We start from the raw sequence: 27,225 nt of genomic DNA on the forward strand, positions 1-27,225 counted from the left end.
CAATGCCTTTCTAGTGCAGTGTCAAAAGACAGTGCAGAGGCCTATAAAAATTTATGACCCTTTGAAAAGGAAGGTACACCTTGAAGCCTCTGTCCTGACTTCTACATGGCTTGGAACAAAGACTGTTGGAGATGGAAGTCCCAGCAGTCAAAATCTCGCACCAGCAAAGGGAACCCAATGTTGTTATCTGAAGCAATGCTGCAGAAGAGATACGCTGCAGCCAGCATCATGCACTGTGCTAAAACAGCTGCTGTGGTTACAAAAGGAAAGGCATCTAAATTCTTCCTGAGGAGAGCCTGATGAACTCATGGCAGTCCAGTAGGGAAAGATCAGACCCTGACTGCCTTCCAAAAGTGAGATGCTCCACGGATGCTGAAGAAACAGGACCATAAAAACCAGGCCACAGGCGTGTGGCTTTCTCAGGAGGTTTTTTCCCACATGTTCTACTGTACATTTCATTACAGCAGTGGAGGTCAAGCTCTGAATATGCAGGGCATTTCAAACTCATACAGACAGCTGGGATTCCCCATTTTTTTTTCAAATAAAAGCTCCTACTCAAGAGATTTGTGCAGCCTCCTTCAAACACAGAAGAAAGCTTAACTTTTTCTCAGTGACAGCCAAATCAAGAGGAATTATTTCAACAGCTGAGATAGCCTCCTGGCAGCAACATCATGTGACAGGCCCAAAAGCAACTTCAAAGCTGCCAACCCAAATGCCCCTCTTTTGTTCTGCCAAGAATGAAGTGCTGGCTTTAGGAGAGTTTGTGCTTGTTGTAATCTGACTTCTGAGATCACATCCAGAGAGGGGGCAAGAGAAAATGTAAGCAGCAAAGATCTTCCACATTATGTACCTCCTTTGCATTTCTTAAAAGCACTGAATACATTTTTAATTTACTGGAACACAAAGTTATCTTTTTATGGTATGTGCTCTTGCCCTTAATTTCTTTTTGCTCATTCTTTTCGCTTTCCTATCTCTATTGTGAGCCTGACAGGCAATTCAATGTGCATCACAGTTTTGTGTTGGTCATAAAACTACTTTACATATAATGGAAACTAACCTTATAAGGAGGTGGATTTTGTTTCCTTTTCTTTCCTGTTTGCCATGATGGGTTAAGGACAGAAGCATTTTTTTAAACTTTCTGAGAAAAAACCCGAACAAAAAAAACCAAACCAAAATATAACTTTGCAATATGACCTCAGATGTGGAAGAAAGAATTTGCTCTAAAATTTTCATTCTGAGAATTGCAATGTGGCTATATGCTAAAATGATTTTTTTGATTACTTGTGGGTTTGAGAGAAGAAACTCAGACCTGCCATGCTACCTGAGCATCAGCAGAATTGCATGTCATCCTGTCCAACTCTGACAGGTCTGAATTTGTCCTTCTGCCTCTCTCAAGACCATAACAGAATCCCTGAATCTTTCTCTCCTGAAGAACTTGAATGTCCTCAGACATTTTCCTTGGTGCCTTTGTGAAAGATTGCTCAATCTCCCTGCCTTATGTTCTCTGAGGATAAAAAGGACTTGTGGGTGCAATGTCCTGGAGAAAGTATATTTTATTAGATAGAGAATGACATGGGAAAACCAATGAAAATGAGGTTCTGCCTCTGGTTTAGCTATAGGTTTCCATGTGACCTTGGGCATCAGCTTGCTCCCTGTAATAATTGTATTGAATTTAGCTGCAACACATTAAAAACAATTTTTCATACAAAAAAAAAAAAAGATGCAAAAAGATGAACTCAATTTATCAATATTAAAAGGACACTGGGTTATTGTTTGGTATATTGTACACTTTATGATGTTAAGGATGTTAACTAACATGGCATTTACCATAGGCTTAGTCTCATTTACATAGTTACCTGATGAGGGAGCCCTAGGCTTACCTTTTCAAACATCAGCCTACCATATTTTCAAATTAAATATTCCATCATATTATTTTTTTTTCAAGCCCACATTAGAATGAAAAATGCCTTTGTGTCTTTTAGTAAAACTGTTCTAGCATCTCCTTCTTGGCACATCCAGTAGATCTCAGCCCTGCTAACATTACTCTTCAAGACTTTCAGCACAGTTGGTTCCAGGCAATCAGTGAGTCCTATCATGAAGGGCAAGTGTCATTTGCAAACTCAAGAGTAAACACAAGTGAGATTGGCTTAACATCTTCTAATTTTGGCAGCACAGTTTTCACTCTACTTGCTGCCTTGATTGGACCCTGATCAGTAGAATTCACCCATATTTTATTTACAGCTCCTTCACCAGCTTCTTCTGGAAGCTACTGTGACAAAGGTGCTATCACTAAGCTCTCTTCCAATAATGTTTCAGATATTGGTCTCAAGTCTGCTTTAAGCACTTACCCCATCTCACGTGTTTTAAGAGGACTTAACAAGAACTGTGAAGTGGTGCAGAGCAGGCAGCAAATCACACAGAAAAGGCTTGCCCATATTATGAATTCTCATGCTACTATGCCATTCCCCCGCACTGGGAAATGGCAGAGGACAGATATTCTGCCAATGACACAGATCAAATGTAATGAAGAGAAAATTTTTATACTAAATTACTTGGGGTTTTTTCTTTCTTAATTTTTCTCCCACGTTGCAATTCACTGCTGAATATGGAGCAACTGTATCTAACTTCATATATAATATTTTATTGGAAACTTTTTTAAAAAAAATTCTCAGTATTGACAATGAAAGGCCAGATCCATTTTCATGCCAGCCTGCTTTATGTATAGTCTTCCGTATAAGTCAAGACATTCTATGATTAAATTTTTAAGTTTGTATCTTGTATTTTCACACTGGTAGGATGAGTTTGAAAGCAAGAAATATTTCTTAATGGCTGTCTCATATATTTACAACAGCTAAGGGCATATCCTGAATTTTTTATCCCTAAAAACATACTGTTTGAATCCAGTACCAGTTGGATAAAAACTTTATTCATCCTCTTTCAAAGGTGAATACATGGTTTCTCTGTACAGATGCCATTTCATAGAGCTGGATTCAAGCCACCCTATCAATCCATCCATGGGCAAAACAGTGAGAAACTACTTACTGAGACAGAGCTTGTGACTGACTCCCAGTTGGTTTCTGATGCTGCATGCTGGAAATCATCCTAAGGGGAGAAACACATAGGAAAAATCACCATTAAGGAAATATCCTAAATTAACTAACAGAATCTAAAACACGTTTCAGCGTTCAACATCTGTCACTTTTTCTAACCCTTTTTAATATGAAAGTCCCTCGCCATGTGTCACTCCTCAATACCTCAGTAAAACTACTTCCATTCAGGTTCCTCCCTTTTCAATGTTTATAAACTCCTTGTGAGCTTGCTTGGAGACAAATGTGTAAATATTATTATTATTATTATTATTATTATTATTATTATTATTATTACTATTATTAACAATAACAGTAATAATAATACCAATCTGACATATGCTGCTTTGCATAGACCTAATCTGGTCAAGGACATTACATTCATCTGCCAACATAAATATTAAACACCATCTCTGTATGTCTACAATCAGAGTATTAATACAGTTGCCAAATGATCTGTTGGAAAGAATGTGAACATGCTAATTCCCTGGTTCTACTAAGTCAAGGTGAAAAGCAGGGCAGTTTAATCCATTTGAAAGGTAGTGCTTACATGGCTGTACAGCTTCTGGTACTTGTGCTGAAGAGTCCATGATTGTCACTTCACTATGTTTTGTTACATCAAAAAACCCAGCCACAGGACATTCTCATTAACAGTGTCATTGCACAGAATCTCTGGGCATTTATGATTAATTTGAGTACAGGGATGGCATTCACATCATCTGTCTTTGGACATCTACAAAGCCAACAACTAAGCTAGTTAGTCTTGTTTCCATTTACAATCAACTAAACCTGGCATTTCTGGGGTGCAAAGCATCTGATCTGTTTTAGAAGCTTTACTTGGGATGACAGTGCACCGTGAAATGCATTTTTGTCTCCATTATCTCTATGAAGGAAGCCTTGGAGGCTGATCTTAGATACAGATGTCAAAAAAGTTGATACTGACACGTGGTCACTTAAATCCCAATCCACTTTTCTGACTTGTGATGAGCAATCACTACTGAAATAATGAAGAAGCCATTTCTTTAATCTTTTGGCAGCTTTACTCATTTCCAACTGGAATAACTAAACCATGAAAAATGAGAAAAAAAGGCAGCATTTCTGAATGGTTATTAAACACACACATGCAGCGACCAGCTAATGATCGGCATGAATATGCAGGTAAGGGAACTGAAGTGACAGCATACCAAGATTTTAATTTCTAATAATAGAATTTATAATTAAAAGGTGTAAGGAAGATAGATCGATGCCTTGGCTTAAAATTTCACACTGTCTCAGTATCTGATTTAAGCTGGCACGTGAAAAGGGAAATGGAAAGGAAACTGCACAGCTGATGCTCACTAGACTTGATCCTGTATTGGACCACACATACATATGCATATATTAAATTATTTCTTAGGAATGGAATACAGAAAATTGATCTCATAATTTGCTAATTCACCAATAAAATGTTCCTTTAGTCAAGAAGGAACAGAGCTGCTTTCACATCCAGAATCAATATACTTGGCTTTTTAATGTTTTTCATTTGAAAGAGAAAAATATTTAAATGCCTCAAAAGTCACAAGACTGTTTTTCCAATACTGCTACTGTTTCTTCTTCTTCAGCATTTAAGATTAATAGAAATTAAGAAATCCCATCACTAAGTGACCACTGAAGCTGCAGAGCAATTAAAATGTTAAGAATTATGTGTCATTTTGTGCTAAGAATACAGAAGAAAAACACAGGTGAAATTTTCAAAGCAGATTTTTTTCTTAAAAACAGTAAAAAGATCTGTAAGCTATAATCAAGTCATACACCGTTCTGAATATGCCTACATTGGCCACATTCTCTACACATTTGGTTGTCCAGCTCTTGACAAGTCACAATTTAAATTAAATAAAAATGTATTTGAAAAGCTCATGGATCCTCTGGTAAAGGCTGCCAGTTGCAAAACTTGGAAATAATTTCCTCTCTGTCATTAGCTTCCATTTAGCACTTCCAGGAAAAAAAAGTTGCATTGAGTTCTAAAGCATTATTTTAAAACAGAAACAATTTGCTTCACTGAATGTTTTGAGAAGCCTGTAGACTTGTGTTCAAAGGGATGGACAATTTGTTTTATCTGAATGTGGGTATCAAAACTATTTCCTTAGTCTGTGATTCTTTGAGTTGGTTCATGCCAGGAAACCCCTCCAAAATCCTGATATAGACACGTGTACCACCTGCTTCTTGGATCTCAAACCTGATGACTGCACATTTCAACTCTGATTATGTTCAATCTGCATAAACTATTCACAACTCTATGGCTTTGTTCCACCACCACTCAAGGCAGCTGCAGTCATTCTTGGCTTCTCAGCGCTTTCAACCTCTACAGTTGGGAGATTATTATTATCTATGGCTTCTGCTTGCAGCTATTTCAAATAATAATATCAAAGTGGTTCTCATCATCACAAAACGTTCTCCTCCTTCTCACCATTGCCCCTAGCAGAAACTGAAGGACAAATCTATTTTCAGTGCTAACTGTTCAATTCATTCTACCTCGCTCGTGTGAATTTGCCTGTGATTGCCTTGGTTGTTTTGACATTGTTTTTTCATTACTTAAAACAACATTAAAACTTTTAGTTAAAACATTTAAAAATTGAATCAGGAACAACAGAGTGGTAATAATTTGGCTACATCACCTTGACAACAGTACTTCTATTTTTGTATTTGTATCATGGTAACAAAAACTTTACTAGAGACTTCAGCAAAGCATTGAATTAACTGTTCTACAAGCAGCAAAAATACAGGCAAAACAACAGGACTACCTATCATCTTCTGATAGCACCTACACTCAATGAAGAAAAATGACTTCCAAACATCAACTTTGAAAATTACAGCTCAGCAAGACAAATTCCAAGTCAGTCCTCAGAGTTAAACATGTATAGACATTGATATAGTGTTCCTGGCTCTGTTTCAGACAAAGAAAAGCTACTCTCTCCTTCACAGACGACTTTATAGCCTGTCTCCCACCACTGATCACCAATAAGTGTCAAGGAGTCACAGGGAATAGTCAGTGTTTGACCCAGGACTTTCAAGTGGAGATCATGATGCAAAATCACAGCTACCAATGATGTATGAGACTGCAGAGCCAGATAACACTGGTTCCTGGGGAAGATGATTTGCAGCCTGGGGGTCCATGACCTGCAGCAGCACAGGCTCTGCTGTGTTGAAGCCATGGGGCTTGGTAGGGTCAGTAGGAACAGAGAGGCAGCAGGAAAACACCAGGGATGTGCCTGGGAAGCTCGCCAGCTTGAGAAGCATGTTGTCATGCATGACTCACTTTGTTGTACCACCTATGTGGCAAAACATGTGAGTCCTCCAGCTATGCTGAGTTACAGCCTTGTCCTCAAATTAAAAGAAAGAAGCACTGTGGTTATTCACCTTTTTAATGTAGTTTTTCACTGTAGGTTAGTCTTTTGTCATCTTGGTGCACGACTGCTATGAGAAGGATGCCTGGGATAGGCAATAACCATCACAGGACAAGCACAGCATGCTGACAGCTCTCTCCAGTGCAAAGAAGCAGCCCCACACCTCTATAAGCTTCTCTGCCAATTCTTTTCCTTAATCTGCAGGTTTCTGGGGTGATTGGATTAGATTTGGTAAAAAAAATTGTTCATCTGACAAGACAACTACAAAATATTGCTCATGAAAGTTGAGGCGATGCTCTCCACTTCAGTGAGCGGGAGAGGCTCTCAAAAGAGCTCTGATTAAGAGTCCAGGCAGCTCTCCTGACTATTAGGGCCCAGTAAGGTCCTCTTCCAGTAAGCTCCCAGTAAGGAGCCACCTTCTTCACTGTGCCTTTCCACTCAGAAGGGAGAAGGATCAAAATGCAGGCCTGTTCTTGGGGCAAGCAGGCATGAGAAAGGGGAAGAATAAAGTAAACTAAGAAACAAGACCGTTGAGCTCTGCCTGGGGTCACCCCATTTGTGGTATTTTCACAACTGGAAATGGTCCAAAAGGAAAGCAGTTTCTAGAAATTTACAGAAGAATGTGACTAGGGGATGTACTGAGATACACAGAAAATCCTGCAGACACAAATCATGGGCGAAATGGGGCATGTTCAAAGAACTCCAGTATGGAAACAAAAAGAAGTTGTGAGCTCTCCCTGGAATGTAATAATTAGGCATGGAAAGACAATGGAAGGCCTGTAATGAAAAATAAGAGTAGAATGCAAATTGAAGAAAAAAGAGACAAAATTATCCTAAGATTTAGATTAATAAACAGAAACTCGATACCCATTGTTGAACAATAGTCAACATGTATCTATTGCATTCAGAGGTATTTGCAGACAGGCTGATAGGTAGATAAACTTGTATATAGTAACAACAAAGTAAAATAACCTGTAAATATTCCTTTTTTTCCCTGCCCCAAGCAATAGTACCTATATTCTCACTAACAATCAAATGTACAGGTACTATACAAAGTGAAACATATTTCAAGCAAATAAACTCCAAACTCAGAACATGCTGTATAACAGAAATGGTGTTACATGTCAGAGGCAAAAGAAAAGTCACAGTTCCATTCAAAAAAATGCTGTGATACTTATTCAAGGCTGTACATGTCAACTGATTAAATTTACTTTCTCCTATAGCATTTTAGTACACTCCAATTTCTATAAATATAAGTATATAGATTAATGCTTTGAAACATCTTTTTCTTGTACCATATTTTCTTTTTGTCACATTGTTGGGCTTCAATTTAGTGTCAGAATGGTATATATTAACATCTCCTAAGGATGCTGAAAGATACCTACAACAGGCTACTAAAAAGCCTGCATTTTTCTTACAGTAATGGCTAAACCACTGCTCTGTTGAGCTCTGGTGACCAGAGATTAAAATAAAAGTTACTGAATTTGGAGAGCAGGCAGCAATGATGGTTTGTAATCTGGGAATTATGCCTGGAAATGAAACATTAAGTGTGGGCCAGTGTCTTTCAAGAAGGTTAGGTGTGAATTGACCTTGTCTCTCCTGATCATAACCCATACTCTGATAAAAGAGCCTACTATCAATGTCAATACACTCTTATTTGGCAGTGCATGCATTAACAAATCCAGGTAGCTGAAATGTGAAGGCAGCAATATCCAAACTGGAAGTATGAGTAAATTTTACCACTGATGCCAGCTATTACTAAGAAATTAACAAATAACTTTAATCATATGGAATTTTCTTTTCTATTTTTTGATGCAGACCCATAAAGGCAGGCCATCCATGACAACAGTATTTTGAAGTCAGTAACAAAAGGTCAGCCAGCCATCAAACTGTCTGATCTGAAAGGCAATAGTGTGATTCTTGCCCCTCAAAAAAGATGTAAATTGAATTTCTTAAGCCCAGTTGCCACTGCATATCAGTAGTTATAACCTTATCAGCTAAGCTAATATTAGTGCAAGGCAGCATACAAAATCCCTCTTGATTTTTTCTGACACATTTACTAGCTATAAATGAACAGGAAACATAAGATACTTAAAATATCAGGAGTTTAAGGCTGTAATAATGACTTACATTAATTTCAGTTTGTTGCATTTATTTATGAAGAGCTGAAGTAAAACTGAAGCAGAATAATATATTTAATTTGTGTTTTGCCAATACTCCCCTTCATCTTTCACCTACCGGAAGAATGTCTGAGACACTGACTTGTAAATGATCTGTCTAAAAGGTCACATAATGCTTGTTCAAATGACATGATAGCTACTCCTTTGAAAATTCAGATGTCAGTTGACACTTATGTCTATGAGCATCCTGTTTGCTACTTACACCCACAAGAAAGTGTGCAGGACTTCATTATCATGCTGTGCAAATTGTGCATTACCTTCATTTTTTCCATTTATCACAGAGGCTTGTCCTCAGATCTCCATGTACAACAGATTTGCTAATAGCTAATCTGCTGTATACTGCAGTTAAGCAATTATAAACAAAACACACAAATCAACTAACATTCATTGTAAATATTCTGCAATTCCTCCTTTGCCATTTTTATCTGAATGGCAAATTTTGATTATGCAATTAAAACGCTGGGGTACAAAACTTGAAAGGCTCTCCCAGGCTGTCTCTTCCAAACCCCTCAGACTGGTTGGCTGTTTCCAAGCTAAATTTATCTTTATTGCACTTATGTAAGTACCAGCTTTATCCTTTTCTTCCCCTCCCAAGTTTGCTTCCTGCAGCAATTCTGAAGAGATGTTATATCTGCTCTCAGCATCCGTTTTATTACACTAAGCAAGCCAAGCTGTCTTGGCCCTTAGTAAGAAATGTCCTCTTCTCTCCCATTGTCCCTGAACTCAGTCCAAGAAAAATGTGGTAACTTTGTACCATGGAGACCAGAACTGTACAAAGTATTCCAGAAAAGATGCAACTACAGCCTCATTGGTCCCATGCCTAGTACACTGAGAAATTTTCTTTTCCCCTCTTCAATAACCAGTGATATGCCATTTAGCAGCAAATATTTTTGCTATTAATCTTTATATAAGTGGCCTCTTTACTCATTTTTGGGCTGTTCCATTTCACTGCAAATCAATTCTGTGCTGCTCAAGGTCATCCAGCTTGCCTCTCCAATACTCTGATTTTCCCATTCATGAGCAATGCACTTCAGAACCGTGTGTGCTGCAGAAACCATGAAAATACTACTCTGCAGGCTATACTGCTGTCCCTAAAACATCCCAAAAATAAAACTGACTTTAAGATCAACCTTTTAGAAGCTCTTGGCTGGATACTCCTGCCCCATGACTGCCATGTGCCATCTTCTCCAGAACAAGGGACTGTTTCCTGTGTGACACTGGGTGAGATGCTGCTGCTCTGAAGTTCATCTACATTTGCTAGACAGCATTTCCTTCCATTCCAGGCTATCCTCCATCCATCCACCATCTCCACATGGCTCACTTTACTGCAGTCCAGGGATGCAATCCAGGTGCATTACGCTTACACTGCATCTGCTCCTCACTCCCTTTCTATTCCCATTGTATGTAAAGGAGTCCTGCCCTCAGAAGCAACTCTTGGTGCCTTATGTCTGCAGTGCCCATCTTTCAGCAGAGACAGTGGAGCGGGCTGGAGGCAGTGGGGCTCCTTGCTCATTTTCTAAGCATGCCTGTGCCATGGTGGCATCCCATTTTGCAGGGCTTGCTGGTCCCCCTGTGATGCCCCATGCTGGCTCTGCCAGGGCAGTGGGAAGCAAACATCCAGAGGGGTTCTGGTCAGGGTGATGCTGCACATCAAAATGCAAAGAGAGCTTGGGAGGAGTGATCCCTTGCTATCAGGTCAGTATCTAGTGCCCTTGTGAGGACTTTGGTGAACTCCTGCCATGCTGACTGACAGGGTTTTGGGAGCAGCCTCCCTGGTAATAGGTGACTCTTGCCCTGAGCAAAACTGAAAAGCTGATATTTCACTTGCCCGGTAGTGTCCAGGTGGGCAAAAAACTCTTTCAGAGTTAACAGAAGGCAGTGACAGCTGGTTATTTCAGGTCCTCCTTCTTGGTGTGACTCATACCAAATGGGAATGAACTGAAAGGCCCCAGTACAATGGATACAAGGGAAAATATTAATGAGAGAAAACCTCGTAGGAGCAAGCTATTAATTTTCTGACTTTTTTCCACTTGAGTTTCTACACATTTTTATAGATTTAAACATGGTCCATAATCAGAGAAAAATAATCCTTAACAAATACAGTGTAATTTCATTTAATATTCCAAGTTTTCCATCGTTCTGCCAGGAGGATCTGCTAAGTGCTCAGACATGCACACTTACATTTTCAGATGTGATTTGGGAGAAACATAGAAGCAATAATAATAATAAAAGAAAAACTCTAATGGAGCTAAGCAAATTCAATTCTAAAGCTGAGGACACAATGTAGAAGGGTACTGGTAAGGGACATTAGCTATCCTAGCAACAATCCCAGCCTATTGATTTTTTGTGAAGGATCCATTTCTTTTTGAGCTCTCTGTCAGAGGATGGTGTTTAATTCTGCAGTAAGCATGCAGCAGCAGCATGTGTTATGTTTCACAGATAATGCAAAACAAAGCATTTGTTCATCCTCCTGCTTTGACTGGAAGGCATTGCATTTTCTAGGACAACAAAAAAGGAGTGCTATCCAGGTTTTATAAGATATTCAATAAGCATAAAAATAGTGAGAAAACCTAATCTATGAAAAAAAAAGAACCATTTTCTCAGCTTTTCCAGGTTTTTTATGTAATCAAAAGCAAGTCAATTTACTGCACATGGCATAGGATTTTAAGATTTTAACTTAAGTTTTATCAAACAGCTAAATTAAGGAAAAAATCGAACTATTCCAACTGAAATTCCAGATCCAGATCTATTCCTCAGAAACATCACTGCTGTTAAAGCTAAATACAAGTACTTTAGGAGCAGTTAGGCTTCTCATTGCTCTTATGCATAATTTTACAAATATGAATTGTAAGTGACACTACCAGTAAAGACCAGGTAAAAAACACCTTATATTTGCCACCTTTTGCAAACAATCTAACTAAACCATGTCATCAGTTTTAAGATCAGCTTACTAAAAAGTTGCCTTGAAAATCCTTCTAAACACCAAGCTGAGACCATAATCTCAGGACCAGGAGGGTGTGTGATGGGCCACTATTAGTGTGTCACACATTTTGCTTGAATTCTGGCTAAATATAAGCATAACCAAATAGACTAAGGATGGCTGTAAAATCATAATAGGCTAAATATTTGCAAGTGTTGAAAATCAAGACAAACAGTTTAATTCAGTTTTATACTAATGACCTGGAAAATGTCACTGAAAATTGAAACTGGCAAAAAAATAAAAAGAAGTTGTAAATACCATTTAATACAAAGAAATACGGTAGGATTACCAGAGGTCAGAAGCAATGGCAGGTAAGAAAAACAAGCTTTCACTTTAAAGAATGTAAGTGAAGAAAAAGGTACAAGCCATAAACTCTATCTGATGGCACACAGAGACTCAGGAACTGGTGCCAAGAGCCTGGATGGAACAAAGATTTAAAAAAAAATGACATTAATCTGGAATGTGACACAGTGGCACAGCATGGAGTGTGACTTATTCCTGCACACAGAGAGATTTTCCCCAGGCACAAGGAGATGCTCTCCCCATACCAAAAGGACACACATTAACACAAATCACCACCAAGGGGACACCACATCACCATAAAGAACCACCTCCCAGGGACTATGGGCACAGGCAGGGATGTCTGAGCATTTGCACATCTTCACCACCTTCCCATGGGTGCAGAACAGGGTTATACTCAGGAAAAAAGAGACATTTGTGGGTGCATGCAGCTCTTCTGGAAACTGAAGATAGGTATTCTCAAGACAACAGGCACAGTTAGGCTTAACCTGAATGGGTGTGATATCAGTATCAATAATCTATTTAATCTATTTTAAACTATTCCTTAATGTGCCTGGAAAATGTACCTGAACCAGCACTGAGCTGGCACTGTCAGCACACAAAGTTGCTGCTAAGGTGGGAAAACACCTTATTTTCACATATTTCTGATGGAGATAAATTATGTGTATAGGGAGCAGAGTGTCCTATTTTCTGCTACCTTAAATTATCTTCCCTGAGTTGGTCTTTTTGCTCTCTCTTCAGAGCTTAATAATGCCAACTTTTCTGTATAACCTCATGCATATGCAAAAAGAGGTGGAAGGCCTGAATAAGAACATGACTGATACATTCAGGTTTCTTCCTAACCATCAGCACAAGATAAGCACATAACACCTTGTGTACACCACACCTGCTTAGAGGAGAGGTGGCTCAGAGATAATACATACACCTAAGTACAATGCACATTTTGAAACAGGATCTCATTTCCAGTCAGGCACATAAGTTCTGCCTCATCTGTAAAAAGCAGCAATTGCTTTGTGCTTGGTTTAGGTTCCCACACCAACCCAGTATTCCCAGTTTCTTGTAGAGAAAGCAGTTTTCAGCAGCCTATTTCTATCTAGTGGCCTGCTCAGCATGCAACACAAACCACACAGAGGAGTCAGGATACTTGTCCTCATAATGTCCAGGTTCTTTCAAGAATTTTTTTTTAATTTGTTTCAAGTTTGTTGCCCAGACCTTGCTGTGAGATAAATTTTTGCAGTCCCAAGATGGATTTTTTACCCTGCCCTACCCTACAACAGTGGAAAAATCAGCCTCATACTTTCTAAGCTGTTTTCTCAAGTTTCAGGGGCTTTTTGTTATTTTCATTTTTCTTTCCTCAAAGATAAAATCATTATTCAAACTTACCCGTAAGTGTGCAAACATTGAATCCCAGGGCTCACAAATGACATTAGCTGTGTCACTCAGTGTTGTCAGGAGTGACAAGAAAATGAAAGAGAAGATGACCTCCATGTAAGAACTTCTGGGCTACATCTATACAAAGTGGTAAAATGAGGTAGAGATTGATCAGATACGGTGTGACTCATGTCTGCAGACACAACCATTACCCTGTGAAACAGAGTGGCCACAACAAACTGCACACTGGAAACAGCCTGGGGCCTGTGCTAGCTCCAAACTAGGCATGCTAAAAATGTGATGTGTGCAAGCAACCTTGTGCCTATGCCTTGACTCACATACATCCCCTTGAAAAGTCTCTGCTGACAATTCTGGATACACAGACTTCCTTATTAGAGGGTCTAATCCTGCAAGAGCTTGCTTTTAGGCTTCATTTATATGGCTGATGGCTGGGCAACAACAGTGCCAAGAATCAGGAACACATGAGACAACACAATGCCTGATTCCTACAGTCTGAGGAAAAGTTTATTACTGCTTTTCATAAAACATGGCAAATATTGATTGAAAGGAAGCATTTTTACAGCTGCCAAGATCAAAAGTATTATTATTAAAAAAAACAAAACAAGATGCTTCTTCAGGTTAGGAAAGGGATCTAGAAAGTAAGTTTTATCTGCTACAAATCACCATTTTGTACAATAAAGCTATATTCCTGAACAAAAACTACTAAAATGAAAAAAAAACCAAAACAACCTGTTGTTACAGGTCACAGAAATATTGGATGTTATTTGATTCTGCTGAAAATGATCTAACAAGAAGATACACTAATTCCATGAACCTAAAAGCTATTTTTAACTTTCAGTGCAACAGATGAGTTGCACAATCTGATGTTGTTTCAGGCTCAGACCCTCCTTAATTAAGCTCTGACTAGTTATGAAACTGACAATTGAGGAAAACAGAACTGCATTTTTCTTGGTATTACAAGAGATAGGAAATAGAATTCTTTTTTTTTTTGGCATGCCATGTATGTTCAAAATCAGCTTGGAGAGAAATCTCTGGGTTGAAAAACAGAGGCAGGGTTGCAGGCAAAGAATGATGATAACAACCCAAGCCCTGGGCTGGTGGAGGTGCTCAGTGCAGTAGCACAAAGCTCAGCAACATGCAGGGGGTTATTTTACATAATAGTGCCATTTAGCCAAAAATTTTCAACTAAGATTTATCCTATCAAGTCTAAAAATGATGGGAACCCTGCAAGTAATAAAAGATGTGTGTGTAAATATACATGTGTAAGGGTAAACCAAAAACACTCTGCCACGTCTGTCGCCTATTTTATTACAAAGACATGCATGGACTTTATCGAGTCAGGGCAAAACCAAAGGTTGTAAATTTAATAAAGATGTATGCATGCAAATCACAAGTCAGATTTACACAGCACTGTGGCTGTCTTTGGAAATGTGGTGTAGAGTGTCAAGGTTACTGAAGCCAGAACCACTGTGCTGAGCAAACAACAGCAGCAGCCTGTGAGCAAACCAGCTTCCCCAGCAAGGAGGAAAAACTTTCTCTGATGACCTGTGTCTGGGGCTACAGAGTCAGAACAAAACTAAGAATTGTTAAAAGGAAGTGTGGAGATCCCAAGATCTCATCATGCCACCTAAGAAGGAAGGAGGGGATGAGAATGGTGACAAGCTTTCTCACATCACCAGACCAGAGGCTTAGTGTGGTCTGAAGCTGATTTTTGTCCTTTCACCTTCCTGGTTTGGAATCCAGAATTATTTTTCTCTATTTTGTAGGCATGCAATTTCTTACACTAGATTTGGCCCAGGTAAATCTGGCAGGCACAGGAGAAGTGAGAATCTGAATAAAACAGCACAGCAGACAAACCCCTTTGTTCATCACTTTTGGTGTGGCCACACAGCCCACCCTGCTGGCACAGTGTCCCAACTGGAAGCTGGAACACCACTATCTGCTTCTGTACTGTATTTTAGAAGTTAATTTCATGGCATTTTACAATTGATGTGCCTTTGTTTGAGGTGGGAAGGTCTGAGGCTGTGCTAAGGTGTTAGGGCAGTGGTGGAACCTGGCCTGCAAGCCAGCACCCTCCCTGAGGTCATGATGCTGTATCCAAACCCATGGAAAATGGAACTGCAGGAGCACAACCATCTTCACTGTGGGCATGCAAAAATCACTAATGGTATCATAACACAACACAAAGAAAGTTTCCTCTGGAAAGATGCAACCTAATGTGTTTTTAGATTACATGCTGAATGGAAGGAGGAGCCTAGGAAACCTGGGAGCCCAAAGATGGACTGAGCTTACAAAAGAAAACCCATTAAAGGACACGTTCCCAGTGTTAGGGCAGACAGGCTGGCAACTGTGTGCAGACCTGCCTAAGCAGGGTAACCTGGCAGGTGACACTGATGCCAAAATGATTTTTGACAACACCACCACTCATAACACAGCCCTAGTGATGGCTGAACCACTGGACTCAGTTCTGTTCACTACCATAGAGACACTGTAAAAAGTTAGGAAAATCTGGGGCAGCTCTGATAAGAATGTCAAAAACTCTGAAGGGATTAAATAGCCTGATTTTTTGGGTAAGATTAAAAGCTAAATATGGACATCATTGCTTGACTAAGCAAAAAGTAAAGAAGTGTGAAAGCACACTGCAAATATCTAAGGGAGATATACACCCACAACAAAAAGAACAGACTTCTTTATCATAAATCAAGAAGGACTATAATTGCAGGCAATGGTATGGCATTAAAAAAGAAAAGAAAATTAAAAGTTATTATGAAAGAAAAAATGTCTTTGCAACAGTGATTTATTAGCCCATGGTTAAGTGTTCTGTATGTACTTGTTATATTTAAAAATTATACTAGATGATTAAGCAATGAATTTACAATACAGAAAATTCTTGTCCTGAAGGAAAGTTGGCTGAATGACCTCACATCAGAATTCTAGGTTTGTCTGCCTTAGACATTACTGGGTATAAAAAAAAAAAAAAAAAAAAAAAAAAAAAAAATAATAAATTAATAATTAGTAATCTTAAAACAATCAGTATCATCTGATCCAGAGATGCAAGTAGTTTACAACAGTTACAGCTGTTGCAACAAACAAGGCAAAGATTTATTATGTAAGCAATTAAACACCCATTATACACAATGCATTGTGTTCCCTGGCTTGCCAAGAATGACAAAAACACATTGAACAGTGCTAAGGTTGAAACAGACCCTGCAACCCAAACTTGGCTAGAACAGAACAAGTGCAGGATTGTGCTGCCAGGCTTCGCAAGGTGCTGACACACATCAAATAAATAGTGTTGGAGGAGTACAGAACACAAAGTTGTGCCTTGGAGCCCCTCTCACACAAGGCTGAGAAGACATGCAATTCTTGTTTTGATTTAAAAGACAACTTGCAACCAACACCTGCTGTGATGGATTTTCACAAGTTCCTCAGTGCAGCTGGAGGTCTAGCATGTTTCAGTGCACCACACCACTTTTGGTATTTGCTTCTCACAGACTTCCAGATGAAGCAGACTGACTTCCTACTCTTCCCCAACACAGCTGATGCACTTAAATTAAGCCGTGCACCTTCGTCTTCTGTAGAAAATCTAGAGCAGAGGCTGCTCAACAGGAACAGGGCCTGGGAAGAGCAGACCATTTCCTCTTCCTTTGTGGCCATGGTAGTAGATCAGACTAGTGTTGCCACATTGAAGAAACCAGGAGGTTCTTATCAGCATTGCAATAAAATGTGCCCAATTAAAACTTTACAGTATCAAGCATGGCATCTCTCTTCTCCCAACAAATCTGACATTTAAACTAAATTTTTCAAAAAACACCCTCCAGATTTGCCAAACCAAAATAAGTTCTTCATATGTTATGATCATTTCACATGCCAACATTCTTCAGCTGTTGCTAAAATGTACCCCTCCATTTCATGCACTATGATTTTTGGTGTTGGATCCATCCTAACTTTCTGCTACCTACACATATTTGATGTTAATTAAAAATACTCCTTTATAGACACCATGAGAAAGCTGTCCAACACACCTGGGAAGCAGAACTACGGATTTTAACACTGGCAAGCTCTAAAATTGTCCTAAGTATTAAATCTTTTCAAAAACTGACTGATCTACCCAGAGAAGTTGTAATAAAAAATACCTTTAATATCTTCCATTCATTTTCTAAACAAAATTAATTCTACAGATTACTAGACTACTAGGAATCATTGATTTGTTTCCCTAATTAAAACAACTACATAAGATTTTGCCAAGTCTGGGAGTGGGTTTAATTTCTTACCTGTCCAATGGAACAATTTTGCCACAGCCAGTATCATGAACTCTGGGTCACTGGAAGTCTAATTTTCATATACTCTGTATTTTTATTTAACAGAGACTGCTTGACTGACATTTGAAGAACAGTGAAATGATCTGCTTTCATATTGAATTTTTTTAATGCATCCAGATACATTATGATTAAAACATGACTATGAACCAGGAAGCAATATGGGCATGTATTCTAGTTTCAGCTAGGGAAGAGTTAGTTTTTTTCTCAGTAGCTGTTACAGTGCTGGTTCAGAAAGAGAATGGTGTTGATAACACACAGATTTAATTTTTTTGCTAAGTTATGTTTATCCTAAGTCAAGAACTCTCTTTTCTCTCCTAGTTTCATGCTTTGCCAGTCAGGAAGCATGCAAAAGAAACTGGGAGGGAGCTGGGACAGCTGACCTGAACTGATCAAAGGGGTATTCCACATCACAGAACATCACTTTGTGTTTACTGTTTGCTAATATCATTAATACTGTATTTCACTTTATTTTCAATTATACTCTCCTGTCTCAACATACAAGTTTTGCTTCAATCTCCTCCCCACTCCACCAGGGTGACAGGGTGGAGAGAAGAGGGGCAGTGAGGCTGTTGTGCTGGTTAATTTCCATCTGGGCTTAAACCACAACAGCATGAAAGCTAACAGGGCAGACAATTCACTGTGAATCCTCACACATGCCCTCACTTAGTCAAATACAGTGGCAAGATCATGGCCAGTTGCTATGATACCATGGATCCCTTCATTCAATTAAAATACTGAAGTTGCTATTCAGTATTACATGCCTCCCAACAACTGCAACATTCCTTTGGCTCTTATTCTGCAATTCTTACATGCTATGATCTCATTGCTAATATCAATGTGTGCTTCTTGGAATTTGCATTTTCCAATTTGCTTCTGCTGTATTTTGCAAGAAATCATCTTCATACTGAATAAGGCTTTGAGTCTCTGATTATTTTTGTCTAACATAGTTAAGTAACTCTCTTATACTGCACATAATAATTTTTTCCTGTTGGTGTCTTTTCTCTAACTTACCTTGGAAAGGTGGAAATTTCCTCTGGGTCACTAATTTCCTCAGTAATTCTTTAAATAGATAAGTTTTGACTGCAAAAAATGCAATCCTTCAAAATCCAAAACTGTCTGAAATTAACAATGCCTCTAAGTCTTGTTAGAATCAATTATTTGAGATAGGATACTGAATTTGAAAATAACACATTTGTGTTTATACAGTCCTTTGAAGGTGCTAAGTGCTCATCTTTGGCTGCCACCACCACAAGTTTGATGAATTCCCATCCAGTGTGTAGCACATGACTGGGGTGAAGACGTAGCATTTTCAGCAGGAATTGGACTATAACAGCACTACTGCTATGTTAAGACAGATCAAAGACAACATCCTGCAAAGAAGCCACACTTTAACTGAGCTGTCAACAAATCAAGGACAGAAGAAAGCAAATGGCCAGTTCTCCCTCATGCTGTTCAAACAACAAAACTGCCAGGTACACAGGCTTGCAGCTGAGAAAACACAGGCATTAAGGTCTATTTTCCTTTCTGATTAAAACAATTGTTTTATCAGTTGAAGTCTGACAGCTTCCAGGAGCTTCTGTGTGTTTATACGGTCCCTCTGCTTCTGGTTCTGCTATCTTCCGTGCAAGAAGGTCTGTATTTCCCTGATCATAACTCAATTACTCATTCACATTCCCAGTAGACTCTTCACTTTTTAAATATATTCAAACCCAGTCCTTAAGTTCACAGTCAGAGGTTTTGCCAAAAGAGCTGATCTAGTAAAATGGTTTTACTTTTGTATTGCTTTCTACCTGATCTATACCTGCCCTCCCTCCTTTCCTGGACACAGTCTCTTATTTCAAGGCCACTTTCTCCTTAAAATTTCCCATTCATTTTCCTCTTTTCCTTCTGAACCACGCCACTATGACTCTTCTGGGTTACACAAGCCCTTCCTTCCCTTCATCACCTTGTTGAAAAATGTTTCCTTATTGCCATTCACCCTCGAGTCCAAGTGAAACTGCATTCATGTGACTGTAATGAACAAGTGACATGTAGATGCCTTCCTAATAATGAGGGAAGGCTTCTTTCATTGTGTGCTCATGAAGCTTGATACTGCTAGTCACAGCCACTCTGTACTTTTATTTTGCAATTTTTTCCTTTCATTTTGAAGAATATTTGCTTTTCTGGGGCTTCACCTACCTCTCCCACCATGGCATTTTGGTATTTCTGTTGGCTTCTCTTTCCCTGTGGACTTTTCTACTATGTGTGTTTGCCTTACCCACAAAAACCTTTATTTCTGAACTTGGACTATACTTCACTGTCCTCCTTTGTCTTTGCTGCTGCCACTGTTTCATTACCATTCCTGGATGATCCTATATCAGTCCTTCCATCTAGTGCTTGTAGCATTCTCTAATGCCAAGCTGGTAGGTGATTCCTCTTCTCCCTGAAATCTTTTGGTTTTGAATGGCTTTAAAAATTAAGACACAAAACAGGGAGACTCCTAATGAAGTTTAAAATTTAGAGAGTCACATAGCAGAAGGATTGGGACCAATCTTAGTGTCTGAGATGAGAGTAAACACGGAAGGGGCATCAAACCTTCAGAAGACCTGCCAAGAGAAGGACCACTTTAGGACCAGAGTCTAGGGAACACTGGGGGACAATACAGTCAGGAACAACTGGCTGTGAAGTGCTGGGTCATGTCAGGTTTGGGTGCTCTGGACAACTGGCTGTGAAACACTGAGTCAGGTTTGGCTGCTCTGGTTGCAGCCCCCAGGCTGCCTGTGACTCATATACTGTATTCACCTGGTGCATCTCAGATTTGAAAACCTGCAAGTTTTCCCACACTGGAGGAAAAGAGATTGGCTGGACAAGACTTGGAGTTAGTCAGTAAAGGTTTAGGGTTTTGGAAGGTGTGACAGGATGCTGAAGGCAGAAAAAGCTCTTGGCTGGTGCAAATGTCGGAATGAATCTTTGAATTAGAAATTTTGGCTGTCCCTGGAGCAGCCAATGCTGCCTGTGAAATTGATCATCCAGACATGCCTTCTGAATCCAGGAATAGTCTTTCCTTATTGCCAAGCAATCTGACTCCCACTTTTTGCTTTTTTTGTATCCTTCACTATCTTTTGTGCTGCTCTGTGCTCAGAGAACCAGAATGTGCCTGCCTACCACACTGCTTTGCTTTGCTATGATGCCACCTTTCTTTCTGCATCAAATTTTGCTGAAGGACATGTTAGGTCCTGTGAATTAAGCACCAGTTTGAGGATTATTGGAGTCTCAGGAACCCTTATTAAATGGAAAGCACTCCTTCTCCCCATATAAAATTACTCTGAGATACTTCATGTCTCAAGATGCACTGAGAAGTAATATATATTTTTAACATGCTGCCATCTTAGGTTACTGTTAAAAAAATTTAACATCTTCTAAAGTTAAAAAAAAAAGTGCATAGATAATCACTTAAATTCCCTGCTTATGTGAAGTTGGAGAAGTAATGTTAAGGATTTTCAGCAAGTCTTATCTAATTAGAACCCAGGACTTAATTATTTCTCTCCTGAAAGATGAGCCTTTGGCAGATAATTTTATGAGGACAGTATGCCTTGAGCAAAACACAGAAAATAGTTTTCTGTCAAAGGAAAATAGAAGTTTCATCATACAGATTGTTATGTGTTTTGCACGAGTTGTATTTTTAAAAAGTCTTTGCTATCTAGCATAGACAGACAATCAAAATTGAAATCAGAGAAAGTAGTAGAACTGATGAAAGGTCCACGATTAAGTTCTTCTTTCTTCATTGTGAAATCTATTTCATGTTTGACCACTTTATTAACCAAGACATGCCACTCCACCCCATTATTTCCTTTTGTACTCCCAGCAATTTACTGTTCTTCCTTCTGTGGATTATCTAATAGCAGGGAAGGTATAGATGCACCATTATCACTCCTGTTGTCACATGAGATATATTACATGGAGTTCCAGGCAGAATATTTTGTCCTGGATACAGAAATGAATTATCTATCCATTCTGTGAAAGAAGTGACAAGCTAAACCAGAAGTAGAGCAGCAGACTAATGCAGCTTCCAGACTGGCTTCAGCTCGGAATTAATCATTCCTTATGATATTTATGAATCTGTATTCCCACTGGGGAGTCTTTTTGTGATCGTGTTAACTCTTAAGGGCATTTATTTATTGACTTTTTATAAAAACTCTTAAGCCTGCTGCTGCACTACTTGAGCAGACAAGTGTAGTAAAATACAGGGAGCTAGTCACTTAAATCAGTGATAGTAGTGAGTACAAGTATCAGGATCAAGTTATTATTTTTCCCATTTTCATTTTTTCATTTGTCTTCCAATTTTGTTTGTTTTCTTGTGAACTTAACAGGTGAGTATTAAACAGTTTAAGCCTAGAATTTGAGCAAACTTTGATTGGTCAATATTCTTTGCATGGGAAAGTAATAGAATTTTATTGTGGTGTCTTATCTCTGTTTCTGACTACTGCTGTCTTTCTGATCATAGGAGTGGTGACCTATACACACGGTGTTCAGCAGAAAGCTATTCCCTGTAAAATTCCAAATACAGATCCAAACTCAAAGTTCCTCTCTCCTCCATTCCATTAATTTCTTTATGGCTCCCTCCTCCATAAAAATTCATTTTTAAACAACCCAAAATTACTTTGGATTTAACATGCTGATACATATTTCGATGCATAAGCTTATCTTGGGACATATGTTCTTATGTTCTCCTCTTAATATCACATGTCACATGTATATGTAAAAGGATGTATATGTAACCTTACATCTTTTTACACGATGCTTATACAAGTACATATACATATGTGCCTAATTTTTGGTGGCCCTTGTTTCCAATTATGATTTTAGTCAAAGTTCCAAAGTATGGATTTAATTTAGGATTAACCAAACAATTAGTAAAGCAATAGGAATTTATTGTTATAAATGTACAGCAACTATGTGCCTCTTACAATAAACTTAAAATAATGTTTGCAATTAGCAAATGGAATCCAACCTTTTCTAGCTGCCTCATTAAAATGAAATTAGATGCAGAGTTGGGAATTTTAATTTCAAACATTCACCTTTATTGTTGAAACATGATCTTGAATGAGTTCCTAGACTATTATACTAAATGTCCATGAAAATTAAATTGTAAAACATGGGGTACAATCTTGTTAACATTCCTTTCCATAATTACGACATTGAAAGAACCTCAGAAGGAAAAAGGGGATTATATAAATTTATCTTCTTCTGCTTCATGGATTTCTACACTGTTTGTTGTGAATGATTATGTCCTCAGAGTAAAAAATAATGTAACAAAATCAACCAACCAACCAACACCAAACAAAAAACCCAACAAACAAACAAACAAATAAAATGCCACTCTAGAATACCTCAGTGCCTTCTGTAATACAATTTAGTACTTCTAAGGTAACTCAATCAAGAAAAAGCACTACAAAATATTGAGAAATAATGTCTTTAAGTGATAATGGTAGAGAGGAATTAAAAAAAAAATTGCAATCAAATGATGCTCATGCCTAATAGCTGTCTAGGTCTTGCTCCAGACCCTTTTTTCCTCTAGATCTGTGAATCTTAAAGAAAAAGGCAATTTTTATAGAGGTTCAAGGGAAACAATTCTATACTGGATACCCAGACCAAGCCAACAAACTGCACAGCTACAACTGGGGGCTTTGAATGTGAAGTGTGGTGTGTAGACCCTCACAGCTGTGCACACCCACCTCATCCTGCAGCCAGCACAGAGGAGGAGAGACTTTTTCCAGAGAGCTTAGGACACTTTTGACTCCTAGGCAACTTGAGGTCAGCAGTGGGAAGGGGGACACTCTCAACTCAGTAACAAATTCTTGGAGCCAGGTGCAGCCTGGAGCTCCCACTGCAGGGAGTGCTTTAACTTGAGAGGGAAGAGCAAATCTGGGACAGGCAGCAGGCAACAGCATGCTGGATCTTTCCTGTGCCTTCAAGACACCATCACTGCTCCCCCTCCAGCCTTCTTAGTCCCTCAGACCCACAGAGGGGAGAGCAGAGGCAGAGGTGCCAAGACACAGAGGATGAGGGAAGAGGAGGAGGAAGAAGGTGGAGGGAGACAGCCTTGGCAAGCAGAAGTTGCTGAATGCTGTAATTAGATGGTCAGACTTTATTTCAGAGATATTTCTCCCATGTCCCTTGTCCCTTATCTTATATTGGGACAGTTAAATAGTCACACATATCCATATAGTTTTCAACCTTATACTATTAAAGACTAGCCTTGTATCTTTTTTGTCTAATTTTCCAGAATCAGTCTGAGTTTTAACCCCATCAAGCCCTTTCATCCTACATGGCATGTTCACTTTCTATACCTTGTTTCACAAGGGCAAATGTGATAGAAGTGATACAAGTCTAATTTATATGTTCTCTAGAAAAATAATCCCTTTTTGTTTCTCTAAATGTGAAATGTTTCTACTGAAATGTGAAGTTAATAAGAAAACACAAGTATACAAAGATAGTGAAGGACATTTCTGCCAAGTTCTGTGGTGCCTTATTTGTCCCTCACACAGAGTGCTGATCTAAGTAAAAGCTTGATCTGCATCAAATGCAGTGAGCTTCACTGACTTCCTTGAAGATTTATAAATGAGAGGTCAAAGAGTCAGGCTACAAGGCTGTTTGGCTGCATGAATAACTGTGAGAAATTCACCCAGTCATTCTGGCATGATGCACACAAGATGGAGCTGATCAATAAATTCCAAATCACTTGCTTTATTCTCTCTGGAAAATTATCAGAGTCTGGTGTACAAATAAACCACTACCACGCAGATCCAAACCCCAAACATAAGAAAAAGGGGATTAAGAGATTTGCACGTCTTGTGCACCATGTTCCAAGAGAGGCCCCAGAAGTAGCCTTTTGCTGGAGAAGGTAAGAAAGGGAAGGAAAAAAGGGTCCTTAATTTCATAAAAAATCCTGTGTGTTTTTGCACGCTTCATTGGTGCTCCCTGGTTTACTGACCAGAAACACACAGCGAGTCCAACCTTCAGGGGTCAGCAGTGCTCAGGATATCTGTGCACTGCACTCAAGGCAACTGTGGGGACTATGGAATAAGGGCTGACTCTGCTCAGGATCAATCCTGCAGTTTTTGTTTGGATGGTTCAGAATCTGCAGAGCAGCTAAGTACAAATCAGCCCCCACCTCACAAATACCACCAATCACCTGTACAGGGCTCTTCTCTGAAATAAAGCAGCATTTCATTCAGAGGGTGCCCTTAGAGATTATTCTTGCAAATAGATTTGCCAGATTGCAAATTCTCTGTTTACTCAGAGTTTTGAAATGAGATAAATACAGTAGCCTTTTCTGAGCTTTCTAGTGCAGAGAGTCCCATGTCTTATTAGTGATAACATTCATTTTTGGAAAGCCTAATTCTATCAGACTATCTGTATATTCTATGGAATAAAACTTGCTAAATGCAGCAGAGTTTCTGTGGCTGTGCTGAAATACAAACAGTATAAAGAAAGGCTGCTGCTTCACTCTCATTTTTATGCCCAGTGGTCTTTCATAAACGGTTCTGCCTGCATTTGAGTTTTAGTAGATTATCTTCAAATTAGAGGTCAGAATGTACTTACAATTTAATGCCTTACTCCACCAGAAGCCTAACAATTCAAATGCAAGGGAGCAAATTTTTATAGCTTTGCTCTGTCTTGACAATGTGCTGTTTATGGACTCTTTTTAGCATACACAGGCACACATGCATGCAAAGCCAAGAGGTGGAAGTGAAATGACTCAAACAATTAATCTTTCCTGTTACAACATTACTGCTATTCCAGGCTGTCTTATTCTTGTTAAAGAACAGTGGATTGAATAAAAAGAGAATAAGAAGTGTGATGGATAGGAAAATACAATGATACAGTATAATAAATTATTGCTTACCATTTCCTGAGTGTTTGCAAAATCTGCCTCTTTCGAGCTACACTGCACCAAAAGCATTATAATATTAATCAGAGCAATACAAAGGAATACACATTTGTATCAAATGCTATTTAAGAGTACTGAGCATTCCTTCTCCCTTAATACAAAACGAAAATAAAAACAAAAGAAGAGGTTTTCAAGTTATTGAAACAGTACATGATACACTACTAATGCTTCTGCATATACAGAGGTATGTTGTTATCTGATTAAAAATGCAGTGTAATCCTTAGCACACTGTCTTGCATGCAGACTGTTATTGCATATAGAATAAACTACTCTTCATCTGAGAATCACAGCCATAACCCCTCAAGGTATTTTTATTTGACCTCGAATGAACACGAAAAAGGGGTTCAAAGAGCAGCCATTTCTTTGCTACTTCTGCAGCATCTCTCAAGGCAGTGGCAGTGCAGCTTTAGTGTAGAAAGTGTTAGTACTTCTGAAACATGTTATTAGACTAAATCTTGAACTGAACTTGATTTGAATTTATATTTAATGACACTATGTCAAAAATACTTTGATCTGCATTAATGCAGTTGCTGGAATAAAATTACTTTCAGTCATCTAGCATTTCGATCCCACAGTTAGCTACACCATTCAATCTTCAAGAACTGATGCTCTTTTACACTGCAAGCTGCCTCTTACCCCTGTTATCCCTAGCAGACTTACCACAAGAGAGTAACATATCTTGAATCCAGGTTTAGCCACAAAGTAGTCATCGGATTTGAAGGTTATCTTTATGTGATTTGTTCTTGATGTTATTCTTGGAGGTACTTCCTTGTGTCCACACCACCGTCCTCGAATAACTGTGCTGGTCTCTGATACATCTTCCACTTCCACAAAGTCATACCTGAAAAAGAGCATGAAGAATGAGTTTTTGCTGACTCTGGTTACAGAGGGTGCTTGCACATTGACAGGAGCACAGCTGAAGACCCAAAGACACCTGTCCCCTGTTCTCCACTCCAAGATATCAAACTAAATATTACAAATGGTGGGCAAGTTCGTGTGCCACAAAATACACTAAGCTGCAGGCTACTGCCTGAGTGCTCCAATGACTGATTTCAGTGCTCCTGGAACATGACAGTATTTGCTACCACGTTAAAAGCAGCAATAAGAGGCACTTGCATGTGCTTAGTATACAGTAAGCACACGCATTGCGTTTCATGTGGTGGGTAAATAATTTAGAGAGCTGATAAAATATTATTTAAGGCATGCTGCCCAACCTGAGCAGCTGCAAGCACTTGTGCACTTTCTGGTGGTCGCCCAACTCCCTGCAGCAGCAGCAGCAGCAGCCACAGGCTGTGTCAGTCACAGGGCTAGAGAGGGGCAGCCACTGTGCCAGGAGCAAAGGGAGGTGCTGGATGGACTCAGGGCAGAGCATGCTACTGAGAGGTGCTTTTCAGGACTTTCCTTGCAGGTGACACATTGCTCCTGTAGCTGGTTTGGAAAGATTTATGTCTAGCTTTCAAGCAGGATAGCATGCTGCTGCTCTGCGTGCTGCAATGTTCTGTGAAAAGTCACATCTTGGCCAGGCACCTGTGCCACAGCAGAGGTCCCTGAGCCCAAAGAGGGCTCTGCCAGCAGCAGAAGGCACTAAACCCTAGGGATGAAGGGACACAGTGGAAGCACTCACTGTTCCAGCCTGCACATTTGCCTGC

General features: G+C 39.2%; 1 protein-coding gene across 4 annotated transcripts in view; it reads right to left on the reverse strand.

Annotated features, from left to right (window-relative positions):
• PDGFD (platelet derived growth factor D) overlaps positions 1-27,225 on the reverse strand; it is a 137,025-nt gene that overhangs the window by 26,196 nt on the left and 83,604 nt on the right. For 2 of the 4 annotated variants that reach the window (XM_079331872.1, XM_079331871.1), the window contains exons 3-5: positions 26,237-26,417; positions 25,532-25,573; positions 3,043-3,102 (exon numbers count right to left, since the gene is read on the reverse strand). In XM_079331872.1, coding sequence (XP_079187998.1) covers positions 3,043-3,102; positions 25,532-25,573; positions 26,237-26,417 — 283 coding nt within the window. The remainder of the gene's footprint in view (positions 1-3,042; positions 3,103-25,531; positions 25,574-26,236; positions 26,418-27,225) is intronic. The other 2 variants (XM_079331874.1, XM_079331873.1) reach the window with 1 other exon arrangement.

Source organism: Erithacus rubecula (genome assembly GCF_903797595.1).
Source record: "Erithacus rubecula genome assembly, chromosome: 1".
Classification (NCBI taxonomy): domain Eukaryota; kingdom Metazoa; phylum Chordata; class Aves; order Passeriformes; family Muscicapidae; genus Erithacus; species Erithacus rubecula.